At 35.4% G+C, this 23,086-nt stretch overlaps 1 protein-coding gene across 13 annotated transcripts in view; it reads right to left on the bottom strand.

Moving 5' to 3' along the window:
* Nucleotides 1–23,086, bottom strand: part of Rbm26 (RNA binding motif protein 26) — an 85,934-nt gene that overhangs the window by 38,940 nt on the left and 23,908 nt on the right. For 4 of the 13 annotated variants that reach the window (XM_008849112.3, XM_029554078.1, XM_008849113.3 and 1 more), the window contains exons 2-13: nt 21,580–21,698; nt 20,613–20,749; nt 18,301–18,389; nt 17,327–17,544; nt 14,132–14,392; nt 13,077–13,316; nt 12,545–12,715; nt 11,882–12,037; nt 7,161–7,272; nt 6,038–6,197; nt 2,665–2,829; nt 1,698–1,829 (exon numbers count right to left, since the gene is read on the bottom strand). In XM_008849112.3, the coding sequence (XP_008847334.1) occupies nt 1,698–1,829; nt 2,665–2,829; nt 6,038–6,197; nt 7,161–7,272; nt 11,882–12,037; nt 12,545–12,715; nt 13,077–13,316; nt 14,132–14,392; nt 17,327–17,544; nt 18,301–18,389; nt 20,613–20,749; nt 21,580–21,698 (1,960 nt within the window). The remainder of the gene's footprint in view (nt 1–1,697; nt 1,830–2,664; nt 2,830–6,037; nt 6,198–7,160; nt 7,273–11,881; nt 12,038–12,544; nt 12,716–13,076; nt 13,317–14,131; nt 14,393–17,326; nt 17,545–18,300; nt 18,390–20,612; nt 20,750–21,579; nt 21,699–23,086) is intronic. The other 9 variants (XM_029554079.1, XM_008849114.3, XM_008849108.3 and 6 more) reach the window with 6 other exon arrangements.

Genomic DNA, 23,086 nt, shown 5'->3' with positions numbered 1-23,086 from the left:
ATATTCAGTGTTTCCCCAAACACAAAAGAAGTCTGCTGGGATTTTGAACATCCTGATACTACTAACAGATACTGAATTTGAGCATACCAACACTAATTACAGAAACTTAGGCCTTTTTTTTACAAGACACGGAGAGACAGGTAGAAGGAAAAGGGAGAAGGAAAGGAAAACAAAGGATTAGGGAGAAATGTGGAAAGAAACAAAATAACTTCAATATTAATCATGAGAAATTATTATGTCAAGTTAGTCCTTAAGCAGATGGTTTCTATGTCCCTTCCACAGATATGTAATCATAAATTCTTGCAACCTTTGTTAACAAGTACAAAATCTGCATATTTTAAAATAGACTTGAGTAATAAAAAAATAAGAAAAGTATCTACTTCCCTAGCTTAAAATTAAGTGCTATTCTTTCCTAAAATGTTTATAACTAAATATACTGTATTTCCTGATTATGTGGACTTTTTTGGGGGGTTCTTTTTGAGACAGGGTCTCCCTGTAGCCCCAGCTGTCCTGGAACTCACTATGTAGACCAGGCAGGCCTTGAACTCACAGAGATCCGCCTGCCTCTGCCTCCTGAGTGCTGGAACTACAGGCATGCACCACTACACCCAGCTTGGATACAATTTTTTAAAAAATAACAATTCACCAGCTGGGTATGGCGGCACACACCTTTAATCCTAGCACTAGGGAGGTAGAGACAAGCATATTTCTATTAAATCAAGGCCAACCTGGGGCTACAAGTTCCAGCTATGTGGGGCTACAGGGGGACCCTGTTTAAAAATAAGTACAAAATTTAAAAACAGAAAAATCACCAATTTGTATCAAAAATCTGTATAGGATCTCACTATCTTACACTTCAGGAATTACCTGGAAAGAACATGTTAATAACATGACATCTATTAACTAAATAAGATAATTCTATTTTACACAGTGAATCTTGAAACATCTGGAGAAAAAGGACTGTTAAATTCGTAAGCCTGAGGTTTAGCAATAAGAAATTGCCACTAAGTACGAAAGAAGCAGGAGGGGAAAAAAAAACCTGACATATGGAAGAATATCCCACAATCCGTAATAAGTAAAGTTCAGAGCAAGGTGAATTATTTCTTTAAACAATATAAGGCTGGGCATGGTGGCGCATGCCTTTAATCCCAACACTTGGGAGGCAGAGGCAGGTGAATCTCTGTGAGTTTGAGGCCAGCCTTGTCTACATAGTGAGTTCCAGGTCAGCTGGGGCTACAGGGAGATCCTGTCTCAATATATATATACATATATATATATATATAATCAATCAAGCATGCTTAACCTGACGTCTTAAGCTGTCCCTTCCCAAAAGTTTTTCATTCATTCTACTGCACAATTATCTAGAGAACAGAATTCTAAGGAAGTAAAAAGATGATGAAAAAAGGAAGATTTGGTATACCGAACTTCACTCTTCAAGCAATTTTGTTGGAATAATCGCCTCAAAGTGAAAAAGACATCTTTCTCTTAAGTATTAACTAGAAAAAAAAAATTTAGATTCAAATACCATAGCAGAAGACAGTGAAAATGTTATGGTAAAACTAACTTACATATGGAGCTCAAATATATAAAGATCCTATTTCTATGTAGAACATGAACTATAATTCTAGTTACCAAGGAAAACTAATTTACTGAGAACCTATGATTTGACAGGTACATTAAGGCTGCCTTCTACTTACCTGGGGAAGGTCTGAAGTAGCACTCTGGGCTTCTGCTGGTTCTATAGTGCTTGAAGGTACTGGACCCAACCGCTCTTTGACTGACTGTTTCACAATAGGCAAAATGGGCTGCTGGACTAATGGCTGTATTACCTCAGAACAGGAAACACAATTAAGCAAGCTGGTTAGTACAGGAGCGTGAAAAGTAACCTTTGTGATTTTGGACTCAATCGTCCATACACAGAAGTTTAAAATACAGCTTATAACCAAACCTTTCAATTTTCTCCATGTGTATAAACTTTCTTTGCAAAAAAAAAAAAAAACGACTTATAAAAGTATAGGAAAAGCCAGGCATGGTGGCACACACCTTTAATCCCAGCACTCAGGAGGCAGAGGCAGGCAGATCTCTGTGAGTTCAGGGCCAGCATGGTCTACATAGTGAGTTCCAGGACAGCTGGGGCTACAGGGAGACCCTGTCTCAAAAAAAAAAAAAAATAAAAGAAAAAAACTAAAATTAATTTTTTTTGTTTAAAAAATAAAAAAAAAAAAAAAGTATAGGAAAATACTGAAATTCATCTTATCTGTTTCAACAATCAAAAAACAAGCTCGTCTAAAACACCTCTGCAAACAATCAATCCAGCATTTTCTCTAGGGAAAAAAGTGAGAACAAGGGAAAGAAAACAGAATTCCTAGGATCACTGCATTGTCTCAAATTTATGATATATATACAGGTACCACTTAATGAGAGAGCACTTTCCATAGACTGTTCTAAATGCTTTACATACCATACCATTTTATAATTCTCTAAACCAAGACTAACCTCACAGTTTAATGAAAGAATACTTTGGCGAAGTTAACTTTCTCTAGCCTCTACAGTTTAAAAGTAAAGTCAAGATCTGAATACATGTCCCTGGCTCAAATGCCTCTGTTTAAACACTGTGTTGAGATTCCCAAGAAGGATTCAATTTCTCACAAATTTCTCTCTTACCTTTGGAGAAGTAGTTTGTAACTGTTGAGTAGTTCCTTCTCTGTGCCAATAAACCTTAATAAAACGATTATTTAATACTGCTTCTGTACTTGAGATTGCTTTCTTTGCTTCTTCATATGTTGCAAATTGGATAAGGGCACCTTCAGGATCACCATTATAGGCAACCTAAGATTTAACATATTAATGACAATTTACTTCTAAAAAGAATGTGTGAATTTACACAGTAAATCCCTAAAAAATACTGGTTTTTCCAAGTGAGATCCTATCGTTCTGCCTCCTATCGTACCTACGTTATCACCACAGCCTACATTTATTCCAGGAGAAACCACAACCAAAGACTACTCATAGAACAAACAAAGTCCTTTCTATTTAACAGTAGAGAATGACAACCACACAAATGTTATTCAGAATGTTTCTTTTCATAACTCCAATCTTAATAGTATCTATGAGAAATAATTCCTTACAATGAGTGACATAATCAAGATCCATATAGACTGGAGAACACAATAAACTAGTAATTTACTGGTAATATCTGATAAAAATTATAGAAGATCCCATCTGCACAATATCCCAAATTTGTAATTCTCACAATATTTTCAAGAGCATGAGAAAAAGTTTAAGCAAAAAATTAAAACTTTTAAAAAGATCTACATAATAGCAGCATTAGCCACATCTGACATGCAAGGAATATGATTATTCAGACCCATACACTTTATGTGGTGTTTTTCAAATTATATAAACCACAGGTAAGTGTGTCTCCATAGACAGAAGATTAACAGTGCAGTCTACATCAAATTGCCTAGTGCAATCATTAGCTGAATGTCATATGAACAGGTAATGCCATGTAATTTTTCTTGCGAATAAGTCATTTGACGTTTTGTGCTTCCATGTCTTCTAAAAATAAGATTTTCAACAGAATTCACTCCTTCGTGCTATTTTAAGAATTAAAAAAAAAAAAAAAAAAAAACTCAACCGGTATGGTGGCACATTCTTTTAAACCCAGAACTCAGGAGGTAGAAGCAGGCTGATCTTTGGGTTCAAGGCCAGTCTGGTCTACATAGTGACTTCCAAGCCAGCTGAGGCTACAGGGAGACCCTGTCTCAAAAAGACCCAAAAAAAAAGTGGAATAGATTATAGAAAGTGTATTCAATAAACAGTAGGTATAAGAATGATTTTAGGCAGCATTTTCATTATACATTTATTAAAACTTAAAAACATTATCATCGCCAATGTTTTGAATGATCTTGAAAAACATGTATTTTATAAATAATGTAGCATGCAAAAGGAACAGCAAAAGGAACAATAAATGAAAGATAACAATCTCAGTATTAATTACAGAAATGAGAACAGAAATGAGATAAATTTTGCTATTCAGCTTTGATGCATGTTTTACATTATATTACCAGTATAGTTAGTTATGTGAAGAAAACAATATCCTGAGAACTTTTTTTAATGTCTAGATATAAATGTGGTACATAGGGGCTGGAAAGATAGCTCAGTGGTTACTTGCTACTCTTCCAAAAGACACAAGTTCAGTTTCCAGCACCCATGCTAGGCAACTCACAATGCCTTTAACTCCAACTCCAGGATTTCAGACACTTTCTCCTGGCCTCTGAGGCCACAAGTGGCACAAACAAGTGGCATATACTCATACAAACATCTATGCACATATACATGTGTATAAAAATTTAATAAAATTTAAAAAATGTTATATACAAAACCGAATTGTTATCAAGACATAGTCAAGATAAAACATACAACTACAGGGTAACCTTCATACTATGACCTCATCAATATTTTCAGGTTTATATTTGGACCCAGAAATATAGAACAAAAAAAGTCTAGAAAACACATAGTAATTCTTAATAATATAGGTATAACATATGGAATGTCCATAAGGAATGAGGAAAGTGCTGAAAAGAAAACATTTTCTTTAAATTCTTTATACATTTATATTGCCCTATCCTAAACACACATTTTTCCCCTCTATTACTTTTAATATAGTACTTTTAAATAGGAAGAAAGTTTCCAAACTATCAACCTGAGATGAGCTAAACCCTCTAAAATTTCATTTTTATTGAAATATAAAGCATAATGAAAAGTTGGACACTGGGAGAAAAAAAAAATCTCAACATATTATTTCAATACTTTCAACCTACCATTAAATGTCCATTAATAATACCTTTAAAACTCCAGTTTTTTATTTTTTTATTTTATGTATTGAGTGGTATGCTTAATGTATGTAAGTGCACTCATGTCATGTAATGCCCATAGAGGACAGAAGAGGGTGTCAGATTCCCTGGAACTGGAGTTATGGACAATTGTTAGCTGCTATGTGGGTGCTGGGATTTGAAGCCGGGTCTTCTCCAAGAGCAGTCAGTGCTCTTAACTACTTAGCCATCTCTCCAACACCCTAAAAACTCTCGTTTTAGACATCTAAGCTAAGGTTTAATTTTAGGCAAAGTCAAATATATATTATCATTATCTTGAAGGATGTTCAAAGATTGTTAAAGAAAAAATGTTTAATTACAAACTTCATGGTTACTTCAGCCCCAAAAATGTCTGTCAAGTGTATTCTACGCCCGAAGTGGTAAAAATAAATATGAAGTAGTCAGATGATGAAATTATCTTAAGAAACTGAGAAACTGAAGGTTTCTATAAATATTAGATTTTTACTAGTGTGATTATTTAATTTGCCACAGTTCTATGGCAACCTCTACAGGTAAGAAGTTTATATTAATATGACCAAAGTTCCTGCTTTGGGATAGGAAAAAAAAAACAAAGAACACTCCCCAATATATACACACAACTTTTTCTATAAGGTAAAGTTTCATGTCATGTCTATTTATGACTTATATGTGGTATATATTCCAAGGGATCATGTGTTGGAGGTTCAGTTCTTAGTGCAGTAATCCTGGTAAGTGGTATGAATCTTTTAAGAAATAGAGCCTAGTGACAAGTCACTGAAGGGAGCTGCCTGTACAAGGTCTCATAGATCCCTGAGAAGCAAAAGTCATTAGGAGAGTGAGTATAACCCCTGAATTGCTCTCTGAATTCTTGTTTTGAGATGCAATCTCTTCTTCCTATATAGAGTCCTGCTATTCTGACACCATCCACCAGCAATCTCTAATTAGAAGTCAAACCAATATTACCACTTGATCTTTGACTATCAAGGCTCTGAAACTATAAGCCAATGATTATCTCTTTTCTTGGATAAGTTACCTTGTCTCCAGTATTTCATTATAGTAACAGCAAGCTAACACAATATCCAATTTCTCAACCTTAAAATCTTAACAACTTTCTATATTTCTTTGTAAGTTTCCTTAAGTTCTTTAAATAAACACCAACAAGAGAATCATTGCATAGCTCTTACCTGTAAGTTAACCAATGTTCCAAATCGACTAAAATGTTCATTAAGTTTGCTGATATTATTTAATTCTGGAGGAACTTTCCTAAGTTCAAGTTTGGTATTTTCATTTCCAAACTGAACCTTCTTCTGGAAACCTGGGCTGTTTGTCCTATTAAAATTTGGTCTGTAAACAAAAATCAAATTGATAATATATTTAGAAATCCTGGCTCTAACTATTACAAAGAAATAAAGTTTTATATCTAAAACAAAAGCCCTTAATTAAATCAATTTTTCCCCAAAACTGAAGTACTACTGGATAAGTACATTTAAGTTTTCTTCCAAAGAACAGTTTCCAAATTATTAGTGGTAGCAGCTTTTATGGAAGTCAACTGAGACGGTTCTGTTACACCTCTTGTCACTTTTCACTTTTGATTTGCTGTTACTTATTTTTAGCTAAAAAGGTATTACCACCTGCATTTAGTCATACTGCAGATATTTCTGCCCCATTTCTGTAAGTTAGCTTACTGAAGGATATCCCTTTTTAAGATTTCAATTAAATTTAAATATTTTGATGCAAAGATGATCATACCTCAACCTGTTCCTAGCTTAAAATTAAAGGAAAAAAAAAAAAAAAAAAAAAGGGACATACCATACATTTGGCACGTGAAAAGAGGACATAACTGTGATCCCAAAAGGTTACTTTTTTGCCTACACACATACAAATTTCTAAATGAACCATCACACTCTCTAATACTCTGATTCTTCCTTTCTCCAAAAGCTCTTTGTAGTTCCTATTAGGAAGTGCCTACATGCTAAGATCTCTTCCCAGATTTTCCACATTTTGTTTCCCTGATGATAGAGGGCTCATAATTATCCTGCATACAGCTCATATTCAATAACATGTCTAACAGGTCTAAGTAAGCAGTTTTTTTTTAGAGAGGAAAGAAGAAAATTTTGTTCTCAACTACCTCACTTTTATAAGAAAATGTTTTTGTAGTATGAAACTAAATTTCTAGAATACAACACATATTAGTTGAAAACTGCTTATAAAACAGAATTTAACATTTTTTAAAGAAAACTATATGGTCACAATAATACACAATAATCAATGTACAATAAAATTCTTCAGTCTTCTCTGCCAGCTTACTTATCAAACCATGTCTTCTTTGTAGGAGCTCCAGGTTCCCCAGACCCAATAGTTCTTTTCCTTGATTCTGAATCTACTACTATCCTCATGCTGCTTTTATTAGGTGGCTTTTCTGTGTTAAAAAAAAAAAAGAAAATATATATTAATATTTTTGTGCTTGCAACAGTTTTCTTTAAATTCACATAAAAATGTTCAGGCTTTTAATCCAAATCAATATATTTCATAAGCAAAAGGAGAATTATATTAAATATATTTCCTAGAGATTTTTAACATACTTTAAATACAGTCTTTCATTTCATGCTTAACTCTAAGACTCAGTAATGCTCACATGCCATATTAAAATGTGATTCTGTAGACCACTTCTTTACGTATATGAGTGTTCTTCATGTATTTAAGTGCACCACATACATGTGCTCACAGAGGACAAAAGAGGGCATCAGATCCCCCAGAACTGTAGCTTCAAGCAGTTATAAGCTGCCATGTGGATGCTGGGAACCAAACCTAGGTCCTCTGCAAGGGCAACCAGTGCCTTTAACTATTGAGCCATTTTTCTAGCCTCTAGGCTACTTCATTAAGGGTAAAATCCATGTCACTATTCCAATCGTCCATCATTCTCACAATAACCCAAAACATAAATAAACCACCTGGATACTTTAAGTTCAGAGTTTTAAAATCAAAGGCACACTATAAGCTCAAACATAATAATCAAAAGACTCTGAGAATTGATAAATTGTAAACTGCTAAACAGCAAGACACTAACAAAGAAATATTCAAGACTGAAATGCAGTACAAAAGAGGTATAAATACCCACTACTTTCAGTATTTTGCACATAGCTAGTAAAACAACGTTAGTACAATTTTGTCTTACTTTTCATGTATTCTACTATCTCACTAGGCTTTTACTTCCAGATTTCCCTGGTCACCGATTTAAACATAAAGACAGAGCCCTCAATATGTTTTTGGGCCCTACTGCTTTACTCCATTTTCTACCTTTCCCATGACACTAGAGCATTCCATCAACACTTAACATCACAGCTCAAATGACTCCATTTTTATAAACAAATAACTCTTCCTCCTGTTTATAATCCACACAGGAATATCTATCAAGATCTTTGTTTTAGAAATATAGAAAAATTATGAGGGCAATTAAACCACTTTTCCATTAGTAATGTCATGGCATAAAAGATCCTAATGTCTTGTATTTATTTAATAATTCAACATTCCGTATCAAGATTTAAAGTATTAAGCATAAAAGTACAATTATCAGTCAGACATGGTGGTGCAGGCATTTAATCTCAGCACTGGGAAGGTAGAGGAAGGTGGATTTCTGAGTTCAAGGCCAGCCTAGCCTACAGAATGAGTTCCAGGACAGTCAGAGCTACCTAGTGAGACCCTGTCTCAAAAAAAAAGAAAGAAAAAAACAATTATCAAATAATATCCCATAATAAACTAAGATTAGTCAGGCTACCAAAACAGCATGGTTATTACATTACATTATTGTAAGTTTTCAGGCTTTTTTCTTTTTTTTTTTAATCTATCACAATCTAGGAGAAGAAATTTGAAACCCAAACAAGGGACACATCTGAACATACTGAGAGAAAAGTAAAAGGACTGAAAAAAAACACAGAATTAGTACAGACAAATATCAGTTTAAATTGGTTTGCTAAATCAGTTGTTTGACACATTAAAAATATAGTTATTAATGTAGACTATATTCTTAAACCACCTCACATTACACAATGACTATGCAAAAAGGCATTCAAATTTCTAAATTAAGTATGCCAGATATTTATCTCTCAATAGGAACATGTCATGTAACTTGCAATAATAAGCATGAAAAGCTGAAATTACCATAATCCCAATGGCAATATGGTGAAAATTTATATGTAAAGGGTTTGATCTCCCTCAAGTTAGTCTGGAACTGGACTGGGTTTAGGAAGTATTATTACACTGTAATGGCACATATTTATTTATGCCATTTCAAAGAAGCAAGACAACACCTTTTTTTGAGACAGGGTCTCCCTGTAGCCCTAGCTGGCCTAGAGCTCTCTACGTAGACCAGGGTGGCCTCAATCTCAAAGATCTGCTTCCCTCTGCCTCCTGAGCACTTGGATTAAAGTTGTACACCACCATACCTGGTCTGTAAGAAACAGCTTAAAATAGCAGTTATCAGTAAAAGCAGGGATTATTGATAAGACTTCTTTTTAAAAAATAGGAAAGTACAGGGGCTGGCGAGATGGCTCAGTGGTTGGGAGTGCTGACTGCTCTTGCAGAGGACCCAGGTTCGATTCCCAGCACCCACATGGCAGCTATGAACCATCCTTAACTCGAGTTCCAGGGGAATCTGACGCCCTCTTCTGATCGCTGCAGCACTGCACGACACAGGTGCACTCACATGCATGCAGGCAATATACTCATATACATAAAATAAGTAAATAAAATACATTAAAAATTTTAAAAGAAAAAGGACAGTGCAGAATTGAAGAGATAGCTCAGTGATTAACAGCAAATACTGCTTTACAGATGAGCTGAGTTAAACTTCCAGGAAAAAAATCTGGAGGTTCCCAACCACCTACAATTCCAAATCTGGGTGCTCTGACACCTTCTTCTGGACTCCATGGGCACCTGCACTCACACATGCATACACACACACACACACACACACACACGCACACATGCACGCACACGCACACACACACATACATAAAGATTTTCATATATTTTTAACTAAGTGCTAAAGTGACCCAAAGAAATAAAAGTAACCAAGCCAGGAGTGGTGGCACATACTTTTAATCCCAGAACTTGAGAGGCAGAGGCAGGCGGATCTCTCTGAGTTCAAGGCCAGCCTGGTCTACATATCGAGTTCTAGGCCAGCTGGGGCTACAAGGAGACCCTGTCTCAAAAAAGACAAAAAAAAATAAAAAGTAACCAGAGCAAGAGAGGAACTCAAAGGATAGATAAGCATCACAAGCAATTATAATTTTAAGGGGCTATTTTTCCACTACAGGCAATGTTTACAGTGTATATCTCTTGCATAGAAGCAATTTAAAAATTTTTTTTTCTATCATTGATGATGATAATCATTAAATTGCCTCAAGGAGAATTTCAAGGTTCATTCAAGCTTGGATCTGGTGGCATATGCCTTTAATCTCAGCACTCAGGAGGCAAAGGCAGGAGGACCTCTGTGAGAGCTAGGTCAGCCTAGTGCACACAGCAAGTTCCAGTCCAGTCAATGCTACATATTGTGAGACCTTGTCTCAAAAAACAGATTTTTTAAATTAAAGTATATTCAAGAAGTATATACATTAAGGATCTCAGAGAGGGAATAAAAATGAATAGGTCCCTATGATAGCTAAAAGAGAGGATAAACTTGAATTAGAATGTTCCTCGCATCCTACCACAAAAAGTTCTTCAAATATACATGGAAGATGTTTAGAATCTGACAGACTGCAAGAAGCAACTTAAAGACAATAAAGTGTAAGCCATCATATAGGCAATGTTTTTAGTTGCACTTTTATATGCAACTGAAGAGCTTGATATTTTTATTCTACTTGATAAGAGAAAAAAAGCTAGAATCAAGTAAGTTTCAAAAGCTAAGTGACATAAGAAAAAAAGATCTATTTTTACTAGCCTATATAGCCTGTATAGTTCCTTTTGTGTCTGACAATCTGCATTTTCTCCTATCTTGCTATCTGAAGATGTATTTTTTCAGATTAAAGTGAAGTTTCTACAGCCTCTAAACCAGTTTAACCTCTAGCATAGAACTTTTGCTGCCTTGGCTCAGTCTAATCTCTATCTTGTAAAAATTTAATCAGAAAGTCTGTCTCCTCATGACAATTTTAAAAGACGAGTCGATTCCTACCCATATTTCCTTTTGATTAAAAAATATGAAACTGTATCCCAGCACCCACATGCAGCTCAACTGTCTGTAACTCCAGTTCCAAGGGATCTAACACCCTGTTCTGTCCTCCACAGACCCTGCACATATGTGGTGAATATACACTCATGTCAGCAAAACACTCACACAAAATAAAATAAACCTTAAAAAAAGAAGACAGACAAGATGATTTAGCAGGTAAAGTTACTTGACCCTGATCCTGACATTCTGAGTTTAATCCCTGGGTCCCACATAATAGGAGAGAACCAACTATCACAGGTTGTCCTTGGTCTTCTCTAAGTAGGCCATGGCATGTGCACACCACACATACCCACAGCAAATAAATTAATACAAATAGAAAGCACTATCAACTCTAACATGTCAAGTGACCAAACAGTACATATAAAGCGTAAGTCTATATAGATATTTCATTGCCCAAACTAGAAAAGACTTAGGATCACTACTCTCAAGAGCTGAAATTAACCAATAAGACTACAAATGAAGCAAAATACCAGAAACAAAATATATCTGAGAAATACTTATTTTGGGGGAATTTCATAAATATGGAACCACATGTTTCCATTTCTCTCATGACAAGCCACTGAACAAAAATCACCATCCCTTACTTACTTACATGATGTTTTCCTTCTTTCTTTTTCTTTTCTTTTTCACTTTTGTTTGTTTTGCTGGAGATCAGTCTAAGGTCTTGTGCATTTTAAATTTAAGTACTGTACCACTTGGCTATGTGTCCCCGCCCCAACCTTGTTTTCCCACTACTAACCACCCCCACCGTTTTCCCAGTAGTGACACCATGAAACTAAGAAGAAAAGATTAATCATAGTACCTCTGGGTGGCAAATCCATATCCCCTGATGTTAGTCCTATTAAGTTAGGCCTTTGTGCATGCACTCTGTGTCTATACATAGGTCTGGAAGTGTTTGTTATGCTTGGGGCTTCAGGATTGTAGCCATCTGTATCATATGTATCTGGTAACACAAAAACTGTAATTAAACAACAATTATAAAACTCTATATGGGTTTTTGTTTTTTATTTTTTGAAACAGGATCTCCCTATAGCCCTAGCTGGCCTGGAACTCACTATGTAGACCAGGCTGGCTTTAATCTCAGAGATCCACCTGCCTCTGCCTCCCCTCCATGCTGGGATTAAAGGCATATACGACCACACCCAGCTTATTTGGTAATATTTTAATACTGATATTGGAAAAAGCTAGCTACATAACTTACCACTAATAAATAATATATAACTGATCTGTTTTATATATTTATTAAAGAGAACAGCTGTACAAAAACAAAACGTTAAAAATATAAACTTCCCAAAAGATCTTCTCTGAGGAATTTATATTAATTCATCAGGTTCACTGCATTATAAAATTTTAGAGAAAAATTGACCTGCAGGCTAGTTACTTGCAAGACATTTTTGCATCCTCTTCTAAAGCTCTGCTTTAAAACTGTATTGCATTATGAATTTAGAGGGAACCAAAACTGCACCTGCGGTAAATAGAGAGGGTGGAGCAGGAGGAGGCTGGTGATGAATGCCAGTTGTTACTACAGTAGGAACAGAGCTGGTGGCAGAGTTAGGGGGAGCATCCATGCCAGATGGCTGCAAAGGAGGAAGTGGAGGTGGTGGTCCTGTCAAAACCAAAGAATAAGAAATATCATCTGAAAGCAAACAAATAAAATAAATTATTATACATTCAAGCACGATACTCTCATTTATCAAGCTAAAGTATTTTTACGAACAGTAAGCCCTTACAAGTAAGTTAGCTTTTCTATGGTATACTTCTTTTTAATCTATTCCAAACAGGACTACTGGCAGCTGGAGTACTGGAGTACTAATCATATAATTCATGGGCTTTTCCAAACCACAATAAGAAGTTGGATATAAATGGGAGTATACTTGGTTTCTTTCAGACATCTATGGATTTACTTTAAAATTTTTTAACAAAAGCAAGAAATTATTAATTTCATAGAAAGATATAAATGAGCAAATAAATACAAGCAACCAAATATATCTACTGACCTGTGACAGGTGGGAGACTGGGTGGTAATGGACCTGGAGGTGGCACTGGGGGTCTAAGATTCACAGGTGGGGGTGTAAGAATTGGTGGAGGTGGGGGCAGTCCAGGAGGAGGTGGTCCTTCAACAACAGGAGGCTGTGCTGGGAAAGGCAGCATACCAGGAAGATTTACATCTTCTACAACTACTGGGTCACTTCCATGATCAAAAGGACACATGTCTCCTCTCATACAAAAACCCTTTTCTGCAAAGAAAGAATCAGTGGAAAAGTGTGAAAAGTACTGGAAATAGAAAGCTTCTCTGAACTAGCAAAAGATATCTAAAAAGGATAAATTCACCCTTTCACAATAGACCCAGTAAGCAAGATGATATAAACTTAACGTAAAACCTTTGGAATACTTGTCATTAGATATGCATCCATTAAATCTCTCCTCTAAAACTAAAAGTATATTACAATTATGGTTTAGAAACTATTTAGAAAACCTTTTATAGTAAATACTTAAGTCTTTGACTCATAAAATGGGTAAGCTTCTAAAGAGTGATTTTATCAAAAATATTTTAGTAATAGATTCTTTGGAAGAATAACTCAGTAGGCATTTAATTTCTTATTTGGCAAAGTCTAACAATGTATTATAAAAACATTTTTAGGGGCTGAAAAGATGGCTCAATGGTTAAGAGCACTGGCTGCTCTTGCAGAAGTCCCAGGTTCAAATCCCAGCACTGACATGGCAGCTAGCAACTGTCCTTAACTCCAGTTTCAGGGGATCCAAAGCCTTCTTCTGTCCTCCATGAGCAATGCAAGACCTAGGTGCACTTATATACATGTAGGCATAGCACTCATACACATAAAATAAAAAACAAATCAAAAAAAATTTTTTTTTATTTTCTTAAATTGATAATAGGGTGACTAGTGAAAGATGCAATATTATAGAATACATGAAGGGATAAAAGCTAGTCTGTCATTTATAATACCACAGGTAAGTCCTTTTGAATAATTATACAATACAATCAACATAGGCAAATATAAATTTAATACATCATGAACCAGTTGAGACTTACCATCATAATCTCTACACCGTTTCTTTGGCATTGGTGGCCTTACATAAGAGTTATGGTCTACTTGGTCTTCATGGAATTCAGACCAACTTTCCGTAGTATTATTGCCATGATGAGTAGGAGCGATCACGGTGATGGTGCTGCTCAAGGTAGGGACAGGATAGTGGCCAGATGAAATATTCGGTACCGAAGAGACAGGAGTATAATTATTTTCTAACGGGTCTGTTCTATCGAGGTCGTATTTAGGTTTCACCAGATCCCTTTCTGCAATAAAATAAAAATAATTTGTAAAACTGTATTCTTTTAAAAGTTCCAGATTTAAAAACACAGTAATATTTTGCTAAACATAGAAAACAATTCACATTTTGCATAAATGCTCTTCTTTAAAAGTTACCTGAAGATGCACAACAGGTCAAGTGCAGAAAATAAGTAACTGTGGCGTGTTCAGCCCTAAATGGGACATCAGTATCACAGCCCCTCCACACAAGGCTCAGAGAGCATCAGAGAAGAGGGGGAGGAAAGACTAAGAGTCAGAAATTGGGGAAGATTACTGCAAAAGTATCTTCTAGATATGATAAGACTGATGCATTCATGAACTCATAGCTGCTGTGGTTGCCTACAAAAGATCAAGCCAGTCAATACTCCACTGAGGAGAGTCAAGTGGCTCACAAGGCCCCATTCTACTTGAGCAGCTATTGACGGCTATTGGCTGCTGGGGGAGGGTCAATTTTCTTCAGCGGTGTGATACATGGCAAGTTAACTATGCTCCAGTAGAAAATGCCTAATACTCATGTACATCCAAGCTGTATCAACTGTACTTGGGGGGGGGGGGGGCATAGCAGCTACATGTTATTTGGAAAAGGAAAGGGGGAGGTCTGGGAGGAGTGGAATAAATACACTGTATTCATGTATGAAACTACTAAAAAATAAATTTTCAAAACCTTTCTAAAGCTGCTCAATAAATACAGATTACTACAAGATAGGCTATTACCTGAACTATAAAACTATACATAAAATTGCCACACTTAGTTTTTTTCCTGGGAGTTTTGTTTATAGCATAAAGAAATTTTTTACTTTCTTCACCACAATCTTAGAATGCAGATTTGCTTTTCCCAGGATGAACATTTTGTTGTCATCGATCTAACAATACTACTATGCTAATTCATAATAAATTTTAGTAGGATGAGAATGGATAAGCAAAGGGGGAAGGAGAGTTTACTAAACATAAAGAAGAAAACCTGGCTTTATATAATTCCAAGGAAAGAGATAGGATACTATCAAGATTACTTAGGTAAAACAATGTGCAAAGAGGCCTAATAGACCAACCCCACAGTGGATGAAATACAATTTAAAAAGAAAAGAGGGAACAACAGACTATATGGCTTATATAAAGGAAGTAACAGTACTAAGGGCAGCAAAAACCCAAGTTTGAGTAAAAGTGTTCCACTCAACATTTTTGTTTTAATGCAACCATCTTCTTTTCAGTAACTACACGCTGGAAGGAAAATTACACATAGTAGAAAACTGTAACATAGGCTCCTGCAAATGCATGCATCTGAAATGAATTTTTAAGCTTATGTATACTTTTTTATTTGTTTATTTATTTATTTGTTTGTTTATTTATTTACTTTACATGTAGGAGTGTTTTGCCTGCGTGTATGTAAGTGCACCCTTGTCATGCAATGCCTGCAGAGAACAGAAGAGGGCATTAGATCCCCTGGAACTGGAGCTACAGATGGTTGTTAGCAGTCCATGTGGGTACTGGGAACTAACCAAGGTTCTCTGCAAGAACAGTCAGCACTCTTACCTAAGACATCTCTCCAGCCCCCTTATAGTTTTGAGGTCTAACTGATATATAAATATATGAATATAGGGGGCTGGAGAGATGGCTCAGCAGTTAAGAACACTGACCGTTCTTGCAGAAGACCCGGGTACAAATCCCAGCACCCACATGGCAGCTAACAACTGTCCTTAACTCCAGTTCCAGGGGGATCCAATGACGACAGCCTCTTCTGTCCTCCGCAGGCACTGCACAACACTGGTGCACTTACCTACATGCAGGCAATACACTCATACACATAAAACAAAAATATTTTTAAAATATGAATATAAGTATACAATATTATAAACTTTGATCTATGTATTTGTGAAACTAACAAAATGAAAATAATGACCATACTCATCACTCCCAAAAATATCCTCAGACCCCCTTGTAACCTGTAATGCACCTTTGCTTTCTTTACTACTTCTCAGTTAGCCACTAATTTGGAGTCATCTCTGATTAAATTTGTATTTCTTTTTTTAATGATCTTTTTGTTGACATGGTCGCTCTGTAGTCCCAGGTGGCCTCTAACTCACAGAGATTCACCTGCCTCTGCCTCCCAAGTGCTGAGATTAAAGGCATGCACCACCACGTCCAGCCTAAATTTTATTTTCTAAAATTTTATATATGTATATTTTTCTCTGGTTATTTTTATTCATTATACTATTTTATATTTATCACCACGTTACATGTATCAGCAGCTCTGTTGATTCATTTTATGGTATGCAAAAACTATTTGTTGATTCACCTGCTGACACACATTCAGGTTATTACAACTAAAGCTGTATACATATCCTAGTGTGAACATATACTTTTATTTTTTTTAGGTATCTAAGAGAGAAATGAATGGGTCATTTGCTAGTCATAGGTTTAATATTTTAAGTTATTGCCAAAGTGTTTTTTTCAAACGGCCCCTTTTAGCATCTACATTCTCCCCCAAAATGAATAGTTCTTGTTTCATTATAGCCACCCTGTTAAGCGTACGATGATACTTACCTTTGTTCCAAGTTACAGGGAATAAAACATTTTTAAAGAGATTCTTAAAAATGGGTCATTTGCTAGTCATAGGTTTAATATTTTAAGTTATTGCCAAAGTGTTTTTTTCAAACGGCCCCTTTTAGCATCTACATTCTCCCCCAAAATGAATAGTTCTTGTTTCATTATAGCCACCCTGTTAAGCGTACGATGATACTTACCTTTGTTCCAAGTTACAGGGAATAAAACATTTTTAAAGAGATTCTTAAAAAGCACTCAAAGAATAAATAACAGAAAAAAAAAAAAAGGCAACACATTAAACAAGTCTTAAAAATCTCTTAAGCATAGCAGTTTTTCATAGTAAAGAACACCAACCAAATTATGTGTACTGGGTTACTTACCCCTGCTTCGTGTTCTGCTTCTGCTTCTAGTCCTGCTTCGATCTCTGTCCCTATCACGAAGCCTCTCTTTACTCCAACTTCGACTTCGACTCCTGCTGTAACTGCGACTTCGCCCTCGTCTTCTATTATATCGGTCTCTGTATGAATCTCTTCGAGGAGGATTTCGATCATAATCTCTTTTGCGAGAACGATCATCTTTTTTTCTTTCATCACGACTTCTAAAGAAACATTATCGGTTGTATGTAAATAATGCTTACGTAAATATGGGGAAAAAAAACTCCAAGAAAGCTGAATCATGGTAACATAAACAAGAGAAACTCAAACAACTGAAGAAGTTGAGCTAACTTATTCTAAAATCTTTTTAAAAGAAAACAAACTTGCCTCTTAATCCTTAATCTTATGATCACAGACATTTATACAATTACATATATATAAATACATATATATAAAGACATCTATACATGTCCTATACTACATATACTACAAATAGTCTTGCAAATAGAATCAAATTTGCATGTATCACCTGTACCATACTCCCAACACTTCTGAAACTATAATTTAATCACACTAAAGGGAAACTTCAGACAAAAAATAAATCATCTTTCACTGAGATTCCATGTAAAGTTAGGACTAAGAGTAACAACAGCAACTAATATATATTAAGCACTGTTCTAGATCTTACTCACAACACATATACATCTGCACTAGATGTTCTTGGTTAAAAAGGGCCTAGTTATACTTCCCTAGGTCAAGAGAGTAGCCACTGCAGGAGTGACAGCACATGCCTGTGATGTGCTCCAGTCCTCAGGAGGCAAGAGACATGACTGTCACAGTTGTACACCACTACAGAGCAAGACTCTATCTCAAAAAACCCAAAAAGAAAAAAGGTAAACACTACTTACCCCTATGTAAAAGATTAAAAAGGTCTAAATAATAAAAATAAAGCCTAAGCACAGAATGGTTCAATGTATCACCTATTTTCTCTGTATCTGGAGCTTGACTGGGGAGGACTGTGATTTAGCCTTCTAGAAAATTTCTTCTCTCGCTCTTCCTCCTTTGTGATCTGATTTTTAAAAAAAGAAAAAGAAAAATTTACCAACAGTTATTTCTTGACATGCTATAATTTCTGTGACCTAATATTATGTAATACAGGCACAAGAAACATTATCTACAATTATTCAAACAAAACTAACTTAACCATTTAAGTTGCTGAAAGTTAACGTGAATAGTAAAGAAATTCATAAATCCTTACTTTAGATAATAGTGGCAAGAAGATATTTTAAACAAATGTCTTCATTTTAACACATGGAAAGCCAAATTTATTATTCCATCTTTCAAAAGCCTGACATAGATTCATGTTTCTGCTTCATGGATTTGGTCTCACATCAAAGAATAGAGGAGGACATATTAGAATTACCAAGTCATAAAAAATAGAGTATATAAGAAAATAATATAGACAGTGAAATAGTTCTCTGATTTCTTAGAGTATCATGTCAGAGGCCTCTAGTCATACCTTATAACTACTAGAAAGCAATTTTAAGAAACATTCCTTTGGTCATTGCTACATTTTCTAGATTATATTTCCTAGAACACTGATTGCACAGGACATTACACTATGTAAAAAAGGTTGAACAAATTCAAGACATTCACAATAGTTCTGTAAATATGTTAGAGCTTTGAAGATTATATGTTTTAAATAGCATTAAAATATTCTGATGAGGGCTGGACAGATGGCTCAGCGGTTAAGAGCACTGACTGCTCTTGCAGAGGACCCAGGTTCGATTCCCAGCACCCACAGGACGGAGACAAACCATCCTTAACTCCAGTTCCAGGGGAATCTGAAGCCCTCTGCTGACCTCCGTGGCAATGCACAACACAGGTGCACTCACATATATGCAGGCAATACACTCATACACATAAAATAAAAATAAATAAAATATTTTAAAAAATATTCTGATGAACATAATATACAGATAGTGCACACATATATCCCAATTTATGCCAGCTTTCCAGTATCCCTCTGGATAACAGCCTGTTGTTATAAAATGCATTCCACATAAATAAACTGAATGGACAATCTACCAAAGGTCAAACATGGAAAAACAACCATAAAGCCTTCTTTCACTTCTTTCAACAGTTTGCTTTTTATGCTCATCAAGTACTTTTCTAACCCACTTCAAATTCTCTTGCCAACTCACACATATATATGAACACTAATAAAGCCTTCCTGATACTTTTTTTTTAAGGATTTGATCTCATTATGTAGCCCACACTGCCCTGGAACTTCCAACTCTCCCACCTCATCCCACAAGTCAAGTGCTAGTATTATAAGCACACGTAACCATACCCAACTCTGCTAATGCATTTTTCACCTTCTATTTACCTCAATGTAGTCTTGCAAACAATTCTTCTTTGCAATACTCAATATCATACATGCATACACACTGATATTAAATATTTTGTACATACAGCAATATACTTAATAGTGCATGCCAAACTGGAAACTTTTAGTACTCCTGTGGTATTCTGGTAATTGTGAAAGTTTGGGCATTAAAAAAAAAAAAAAAAAAAAAAAAAAAAAAAAAAAAAAACTAGCCAGGCGTGGTGGCACATGCCTTTAGTCCTAGCACTCAGGAGGCAGAGGCAGAAGGATCTCTGTGAGTTCGAGGCCAGCCTGGTCTACATAGTGAGTGCCAGGACAGCTGGGGCTAACAGGGAGACCCTCTCTCAAAAAGACCAAAAGAAAAAAAGAAAAAGAAAAAGAAAAAAGAAAAAGGCATACTTGTAAGCTTGGTCCTTGCTTGCCTTCTGAAAACTTTGCTATCTAGAGGATTCCCACCATTTCCTGATAAGAATGTCTCACTGTTTGATGGTTTGTGAAAACAAGCCTGGAATTTTGCTATATATAAGGTAGAAGGTGCCAAATCCAAATAAAAACTCTGAGCATTAAGTCTCTAACAAGCTTCTTTGAAATAGACATTATAACGTGTATTGCTAGGAGAATAGTGCTCATCCTCTGTGACTCCCACAAGTTTGGAAATCTGTGCTTGTCTTCCATCAGATTTTCTCTCTTAAACCTTGTCTCTTTGCTGACTTTGCATTCTTTAGTATTAATTAATCAGAGTCATGAATACAACTACATTCAGAGTTCTACAAATGCTCCTAAAGAAATCACTAAACCTAGGAGTGGGTTCTTAGTACTCCCACCATTAAAAATTCAGAAAATAGCTCAATTGCTCCTTGTATGTATTTATAGAGCCTACACAACATAACACAAATTTATTACCTCTTCTTTTTTTATATCTTTTTCTTGGTGCTGAAAAAATTCTACCTTCAGGCTTCCTGATGATGGCTGCTCTGGAGGAGGTAGATAACTCTTTGTATTCACAGCATCAAAAAGCTTTTCCACAAATATCTGTGTCTCTAAAATTAAAATCAAAAAAGAAATTCACATATCCAAAGACACTAAATAATGTCTTTTAATTTCCAGTTCCACACTTCAGGCCTCTAACACCTTAACTTTTACAAATCTAGAAATTACACAAAGTTCACCAATCAGTGTATAATGACACAAGTCCCATGGTAATGATTCATTCAAGCTTCAAGAGTAGAATGGCAAAACCTCTCTGACAGTTGTTTCCTCTATGACTATTCTTTGCCATATAGCACACCCAATATATAAACACAAATATTATCAGTATCAGATGTGAGAAACATAGAAAAGATGAAAAGCATAGGCTATATAACATTACAAAAGGTTTCTTTAGTATTACTTTGAAATAGGCAGTTATTCTTTTTTTTTAATATTTTATTTATTATTTTTATTTTATGTGTATGCATGTATTGCCTGCATGCAGGTAAGCGCACCCATGTCATGCAATGCCCACAGAGGACAGAAGAGGCTGTCAGATTCTCCTGGAACTGGAGTTATGGACAGCTGTTAGCTGCCAACTGGATGCTGGGATTCGAACCCAGGTCTTCTGCAAGAACAGCCAGTGTTCTTAACCGCTGAGCCATCTCTCGAGCCCAACAGTTATTCTTAATCTTTTAACTCATGTAACAAATGAGCAAAAGGATATTACTGAGGAAGCAAGCCATGCATATCATCAGTAACAATACTGTTTGTTCAATTTTGTTAAAGCTAGAAGCTATAACTTTGATATAAATAGAAGCTAAGTACTTTAATAATCTGTAGACAGTAATCTTACTTTAAATAACATAGTGAAAGAGTATTTTAAAACCAAAGTTATTACCTTTCTGAAGAAATACATCGAGCTGGTCAATACATAACGCCTTTAATTCTTTTTCACTTTTGTCTTTCTTTACCAAGGCCAAGACATATTTTGCTAAAGCTGATGGATCCGCATCACAGCTAAAGAAAAGAATAATATTGAAGAAAACAACCATAAATGAATATACACTCTAATTTTGAGTTACAAAAGACCACCAAAAATATGACATATAGTTAATATATGTAAAAGCATTTGGCTCATGGAGAAAAATCATTTCTTAAAAATACCTCACACAATATTATCAAACTGCACAAAACTCTAGAAATAGAGCTAAATATACTAGGCATTTAGATTTTTACAATGACAGCATTCAAATCAACAAAGTAGAAATGAGCTACGTTTAACTGATACTGAACTCTGTAACTATCTTTTAAAAAACTAAGTTGGATTCACAAGTTATCCTAAATATCACGTTAAACACAAAACTAAAATGTGAACTCACTAGAGAAAAGCACTAGCATTACAAAAAAAATACGAGCTATAACACAAAATTCTTATCACAAAAGTGTCATTGTATAAAAAAAAAAGTCAGAATGAAAAGAATCAAGAAAAAAAGAGGCTAGAGAGATGACTCAGCAGTTAAGAGCAATGGCTGCTCTTCCAGAGGTCCCGGGTTCGATTTCCAGCACCCATACAGCAGCTAGCAACTGTAACTCAAGTTTCAAGGGATCCGACGCCCTCTTCTGACCTCTGTGAGCATTGCACGACACAAATGCGCTTATATACATGCAGGCAGTACACTCACATAAACTAATAAATTTAAAAAAAAAAAAAAAAAAGAAAAGAAAAACAAGGGGGAAAAGCTCAAATTCCCCCAGCACAAAGTTTCTCTCAGTAAAGAGCAATGCTATAATGTGTTGGGGGTTGGAGGGCAAAGGTGAGTGAGTACATACTGAAAAGAGTAACTTTTAAAGAAAAATTCAACCTTATCTACAGCAGGTATGCAATCTTAAGCTACACTGAATTTTTTTTTCTCATTATCACGCTAACAGAATTCCAAAGTCTGAAAACATTCTAGTGGCAAGAATAAGAAGCACCAATTTACATACATTGAGCTGGTGCAAGAAAACTAGTAGGCCCTAGGGATACTGTTCTGGAAGTACTAATGTCCCAAATGCAATCTGACTCAACAATTTTAATTCTATACACACATGTTTAAATCACATGTGTATAAGTTATTTGCTGTCACATTGAGTATAAAATAAAAATATACAAATGTCCATTTAAAGAGAATTGGAAATTAATTATATTAAATCCACCTACAGGAATGACATGCAACAAGACATTCAAAACAAATATACTTAGAAAAATCAGTTATTCACTGTCACACTGCGTATAAAATAAAAATATACAAATGTCCATTTAAAGAGAATTAGAGGGGCTGGAGAGACGGCTCAGCGGTTAAGAGCATTGACTTCTCTTGCAGAGGACCTGGGTTAGATTCCCAGCACCCACATAGCGGCTACGA

Source organism: Nannospalax galili, unplaced genomic scaffold, assembly GCF_000622305.1.
Source record: "Nannospalax galili isolate Female #2095 unplaced genomic scaffold, S.galili_v1.0 scaffold140, whole genome shotgun sequence".
Taxonomy (NCBI): domain Eukaryota; kingdom Metazoa; phylum Chordata; class Mammalia; order Rodentia; family Spalacidae; genus Nannospalax; species Nannospalax galili.
The sequence above is the reverse complement of the archived record's forward strand: the minus strand, read 5'-3'. Positions and strand labels throughout refer to the sequence as shown.